General features: G+C 42.4%; 1 protein-coding gene across 3 annotated transcripts in view; it reads right to left on the bottom strand.

Annotated features, from left to right (window-relative positions):
* The window catches only part of L3MBTL3 (l(3)mbt-like 3 (Drosophila)), a 162,120-nt gene that overhangs the window by 98,935 nt on the left and 56,604 nt on the right, over nucleotides 1–6,581 (bottom strand). For all 3 annotated transcript variants that reach the window (XM_019538023.1, XM_019538022.1, XM_019538024.1), the window contains exons 10-11: nucleotides 4,707–4,798; nucleotides 4,008–4,159 (exon numbers count right to left, since the gene is read on the bottom strand). In XM_019538023.1, the coding sequence (XP_019393568.1) occupies nucleotides 4,008–4,159; nucleotides 4,707–4,798 (244 nt within the window). The remainder of the gene's footprint in view (nucleotides 1–4,007; nucleotides 4,160–4,706; nucleotides 4,799–6,581) is intronic.

Here is a 6,581-nt window from a genome sequence, read left to right as displayed (position 1 = left end):
ACTGCCAGGGTGGCTAGGATCTGGAACCAACTTCCAAGGGAAGTGGTGCTGGCTCCTACCCTGGGGGTCTTTAAGAGGAGGCTTGATGTCTACCTAGCTGGGATCATTTGAGCCCAGTTTTTTTCTCCTGCCCTGGCAGGGGGGTCGGACTTGAAGATCTTTAAGGTCCCTTCCAACCCTACTTCTATGATTCAATGAATCTTGGTATCAAGAGCAAAGATACCAAACACCCACGCGGGAGATGGTTTCAGACTTACTTTTTTGCTAGCATTAAGCTGTTTGGGGGTGAGGAGGGCACAATTAATATTCTTCTGTTTTTTCTCCATTCTTTCCCTAGTTCCAGGCCAGTCTTCCATAAATGTAACAGAGAAGTCAGGGCAACCTGATGCAGGTTTTCATTTTTACGGATTTTTTGCCACTCATCTCTAAGACATTTACATACTTCACAAAATTTCAGGCTTCGGTCTCCTTCCCATAAATATATCCCAGCATCATTACCCCTAAACTTTTTTATTCAGGCAGGAAAATTTTTCATTAAAATTTACACAGGGGAACAAGATTCCCTGCAGATTCTGATAAAAACTTACAGGATTAGCCTTAAAAGTGCTAAGACACTATTTTTCCATACTTCTCAACTAGTCAGCTAGTGAACTGAATTTGTCTGAGTACTGTGTTACCCATTCAATGACGTCAATGACACAAAAGAATATCTCAAACTTTAGAGAGGTGCCATTTATTTCAATCTAAATAAATAAAGTGGGTTTTTTCAGTCACTTGCTACTTCTTCAGTACCAAAAAGTTTCCAAGAAATTACCATTAGTCCCTTTACTACTTGAGCCCTAATTCCATATGGTTATATAACCTGTGAATATGACCCATGACTCAATGTTCTGAATTCTTACGGTTTGCTGAAACAGCTGCTTCACATTATCTCAGAAATTTAATTCTTTTACAGTTTCTCTGTCCTAGGCGTCTACAACACTGATTCTTAACCAAGGTACTGCAGCATGCTGGAGTGCCATGAGATCCTTTTAAGGAAGCTGCAGTGTGCTGTCCAATGTGAGCACTGTGTGATGTGCAGACGCCTACATATTATTCACAAGATAAATCAAGGAATTTCAAATAAGAATCCATCATGGTCAAGCATTCTGACCTACAGTAGTCTTTCTGAGTTGCTTGCAACAAAAAAATTGCTCTATTATTTTTCCATAGCCAAGAAATGAATGAAAGCTAAAAGCTGGCATTTTCCAAGGGATGCCTTGGGTCTAAAAAGATTGAGAACCACTGGTCTACAATCATGGACTCCTTGGGTGTTCTGTAATTGGTTCAATCCATTCTACTCTGGATAGGTTCTTACACTAAACTGATCACTGTGGAATCTGAATGTTTCATCAAGCACAGATGCAAAGAATCTTGTATACCTTTTATTTTCAGGTAACAAGCAGTTCCTTATTTTTCTGCCTTACAAATAATATATTTCAGTCCTAAATCACAATACTAATAGATTCTCAGAGTAAAGTGTAAACTCAAAGTTGAGGATGAAACTTATTATTAGATATATTAAGACATGCAATGCTTTAATCAGTTTTAGATAATATTAACATTATGGAGGTTTATCTGGATACAGCACCAAGTTTATCACACAGATTTTACTATAGTTTGGATTAAAATAAAAAGCAATTAAGCATATTTTATTATTAGTGTACGTCCTTTACCTGACTAACTGTAGAAGTAGTAGGTATAGAAAAAACAAATCTGCATGTTGTAAATCAAAAACTGAACTATGGAAGAACTTTGTAGGCTGCACTGGCAATAAAGTTAGAGTTGACAAAGCCAGTGCATAATTCATTTTCACATCTGCTCATCCTTCATGTCCCTAACACATTCCATACCATAATCATTGCAGAGCATAAATGCAACAAATCAGGAAACTTCACTCCAGCTCCACAAAAATATTTAGGCAACTTACTTCTGTTAACCTGCCTAACTCCTATTGAAATCAACCCAAGTTAAGCACTGTGACAAGGGGCCATCATAAAGCCGGCCACTGAGTCAGCCAGCCCATCTGTCTAAAGCAGCCTGCCCTGTCTCGCCTGCCATGACTTGATCTATATAAAAAAGCACATAATAATGCGGAAGACTGATGCCCTGATGCCAAGGGTGTTATATGCAGCTCCGGACCTCTCCTTATCTTGTGTCCCATGCTTCACAGATGGCATCCAAAGTAACAACTACACTCAGGCCTTCTCATACATGCCTGGACCTCCACTCTCTTTCTAGGGCCTCCACTCATGTAGGGTCTCCATCACTGAACTGCTGGGGCCAGCCTCTGTGCAGTTCTTTGGATCACACAGACCCTACTCTATGCACCCCCGTGCAGCCCTTCAATGCTGTCTATGAGGATCCTACTCTGTATCATCATGTACAGCCCTTCAGGCTGCCCCTGCGGACCCTGCTCTGTGTAGCCTACTACCCACTCTATGCCCCTTCACTGGGGCCAGCACTCCACCTCCTCACTAGGGTCACTCTTCTACCCCCTTGCTGGAGCTACTACTTGGTCCACTTCACTGGGGCCTCAGGGTCTTACACCCCATGGGACTCAAGTGTCCGCAGATCTGCCTGGCCTCCTTCCTATCCCTACTGCTGGGTTACCCACCAGGTTGTGGGGACTGAGGATATCAGACACCCTATACTCACCTTTCACTAGGGAGGCAACTGATGTGGCACTTCCTGAGGACCACCCCACAACGAGCAGCCCCACCACACTATCCGTCCCTAGCAGGATGTAGTTTTAGGTCATGCCCCAGGACCAATAACTTCCTGCAGTCCCCACAGTTCCTGCCCTGTACTTCCAAGATGTTATGTGAGCAGCAGCTCCAGCCGGGTGATATTCCCCCTTCGACTGCTTGCAGCAAACTGCTGGCTCTGCTGCTTAGGGCCTGCTTCTATCTCTACCAGCTGTGCTCACTTCCCAGTCAGGCAGCCTCCTGCTGGCCATGTGACTCCCCTGACTGGGAGTCACCTGGAGGCTGTTCTGCTGCCTGTTCTGACCCTTAAAGTGGCAGGCACCAAAGATGCCCTGCCAGAAGCACCTAAATATCTTTGTGGATTTGTCATTAAATTAGTAAATTAATTTTGCAAGGTACAAGAAAACATGGCTTCTTACTGGGTCAAAGCCTGAGGAAACACAACTTAGGCCCCTAACAGACATTAAAGAAAAGGTGCAATGGGATCTGATGCAAAGCCACATCAGATCCCCTTGCACCATTTTGTCCATGCTGAGGAAGACCAACCCAAGGATCCCCCTGCATCAGCAAATAGAAAGTTGGGCACCCAATTGGGGAACTGTACCATGCACTCATGCAGCTGAAAGCCCTATCAGCTGATCAGAGTTTCCAGCCACAGGAGTGCAAGATATGCTTTCCTGGCTATGAGTTATGATAAACTTAAAGAACTTCTAGACCAGAGAGCTCCAGTTGGCTGATCAGGGCTCCTAGCTGCTAAGCTGCACACCAGTTACACATTCAATTAAAGACACGATAAGAACCAGCCACAGATTTATTGCACATATTTTGTAATGTCTTAAATGTATTGAGTGTCAGGGACCTAAAGTTCTTTCTGTGCAGCATCATGGAACCATGCTGTAACTGGTTAAGAGACAATCCTGCCCTGAATGAAAAAATCACTATGCTTAGGTAAATATTTCTCACTAGAGACAGCTATCATAATATGTCCTGCAAAATTAAAGTGAGAAAGTATTGCACACACTGCCAGAATTAGTGTCACATATAACTAAGTACCTGTTTTGCACAATCTTTTAGAAGTTGTGCACATGCAACCCAAACCTATATATTAAAACCTGGCCCTTTAAGTTTACTATGAACTTTTAATGAATTAGTTGCTCTGATTATAAAATCTACGCAAGTTACATCAAAAGCATAGGAAATGTTAGGGAAAGATACTATTTAACACATTTCTGATATGACTTTTACTGCAATGCAACGTACCAGTAGTCATAACTCTCATCCCAGTTGTCAAAATGAACTAAAAAACGATTGTCCACCATGTCTGTTACCGAAGCAACACAGATGTATGTAGGATTCTTTTTGTCTACTGCTTCAAGCTTCATTCCCACTCGAAATCCCGATGGAATCACTGTCTACTCAAAGAGAGAGATTTAATTAAAGATAAATAATATGGCACACATCCAGAAACCTCCATGGCATCCACAATCAATACATTCATGTCATTTCAAGATATACCAATTAACTGCCCCAATAGTGTGGCAACATCCTAATTTGCTGACATGAAAGATTATCAAACACAGATGCAGACTCTTAAGCTCACGAGTTATAAACTAAAAAACTCTGAGCATGTTGCAAAATGTGTTCACTTGGGTTTTGACTCTGCCTCAGTCAAATCTCTCTCTGACAGACTGTTTCTAGTCCTACAATATTAGGTACGGGTCACTTCATACAATCATAAAAAATAAAGACATAATCTCAGAATCTCAATGTTCTTTTAATATGGTTTTTGAATATGAAATATCAGAGGAATATGCTGATTATTTCATGTGGATTTTAGAAGTTTATTTTAATGAAGATTAATATTACATTATTATGAGGAAAGTGTCAAAAAGCTTTCTGAAATCTACTGTCACTGAAATAAAAAGGAGAACCTGCTAACAGAAAATTAGGAATACTTACTGTGTTCTGATTTTCAAACAAAGATTTAGGGGCAGCTTGAGCTTTACATGTCTTTAGATATGAGGACCAGTTAAATTCTTCTTCCTTATAGCCTACAAAATGGCCACAAAAGCATGAGTCAATAAAATATACATAAGACACAATACGTCAATTACAGGTATGTCAGTCATACTCCTTTGCAAAATTATTCCTTCAACAACTCATTTTTTTAATCTAGTGCAAAATCAACCGATATTATAATTTCAGGACCAGGAAAAATAGCTTGGAATTAGTTAACTTCACAATATTTAAGACCTGGTGACCTGTTTCATTACAGTATAACCCCTTAAATCTGGTGTGCTCAGGACCAAGCACCCACCAGATATTTCAAAATGCTGAATTTTTAAAAACCAAGTGGTCAATTGCAAAGCTGGGAGGTGGAAGGGAAGGGGGAAGGAAGTGACTGCCGGTCCTGGAGCAGTAGCTGCATGCGGAATGGCATCACAGGGTGGTGGATGGCAGCAGCAGCCGCCCCATATGCAAGCTTCTACCTCCATATATGGGAGGGGCAGGGGAGAGCGGCGGCTTGTCCCAGAGCAGTGCCAGATTTTTGAGAATTTGGGATTTTTGAGATCCAGAGTTATGAGGTTATACTGTTTTCTTATTTAACCCCAGGTACACTCAGATTATGAAGTAATGTGATTCTATAGAAAAAGAATCTGATTCAGGATAACAACCTTAATTTATAGATGCCCTTGAAACTGGTCAAAAGAAAAGCAGGCTGGTGAAGATTTTCTACTTTTATTTAGGCGTTACCTCACTAGCAAAATCCCTGTGTCATCAATTAGCTGAGTTTCCCTATCATCATGCCCTGTGATCTTTTCAGTAACTGATCAAATAAGATTATGACCTGCATTTTTAACTTCTGAGCAGATGCTGATTACCTTTTTCTTGTTTTCTAGGACTCTAGGTTTTGACTATCCCTAACCTTCACATACAAGGAAGAATGATCTTGTAGTTAAGACAATGGATTGAGATCAGGTAATCTGATTTAGTTTCTCAGCTCTAACACAAATTTCCTAGGTAACTTTGGGTAAACCACACTTTTGCTTCCCAGTAGTAAAATAGGAATGAAGCTATCTTTCCTTCATCCTCTGTATTAGAGGTGTGAAAGATCTGTCCCAAAGAGCCATATCATCTAGCCCTCAGTGCTTTCTGTAGGTCTCAGAGTGAAGAGTCAACAGTGAGGGGGGCTATTCAATGGGTACTGCCATATATCTTATTCAGATGGACTGCACTAACTTATCCTTGTGGTAGGTTCCCATTAGCCTGTTGCACTCCAGGCAGGCTGACCCCTGTGAGAGTCTACAAATGCTTCTAGAGGTGCACCAATACACTGGTCCTATATCGGATCAGCACCGATATAAGGAAAATTGATAAAATTGGCAATCAGCTTTTTTTGGCTGATGTGGCCAATAATGTCATGGATAAATGCCCCATGCATGCGTGTAGCCACAGCACAGCTTGTAGGTGGCCAAGAGCACAGCCCAGCAGTGTGGAGAGAAGCCGAGTCCAGCTTGTAAGTCTACTGTGAAGGAAAAGGCAAGGTAGGAGCAGATCAAGGCCCCCACAGTGAGGGAGCAAATGGAGCTGTAGCTGGAACAGGGGGAAGCACTGCAAAGTCAGGCCAGGGTGCAGGATGGAGCCATGAGTGGCTCGTCTGGGGGGGCGTGGGGAGGGAGGGTGGCTCAAGCCACTGCATACACCTCGGAAGGACATCAGGGGCCTGTGCTCTTGGATCCAAGTGCAGGACGAGGGCAGGCTGCTGCTGCTGCAGGCTGGGCCAGGGGTGGCACTGGGATCTTCCCAGTGGAAGGCTGGGACAGGGCTGCACTC

The sequence above is a fragment of the Crocodylus porosus genome, unplaced genomic scaffold (assembly GCF_001723895.1).
Source record: "Crocodylus porosus isolate Cpor-Errol unplaced genomic scaffold, CroPor_comp1, whole genome shotgun sequence".
Lineage (NCBI taxonomy): Eukaryota > Metazoa > Chordata > Crocodylia > Crocodylidae > Crocodylus > Crocodylus porosus.
Note: the sequence above shows the minus strand (reverse complement) of the source record. Positions and strands in the feature narration are given on the sequence as shown.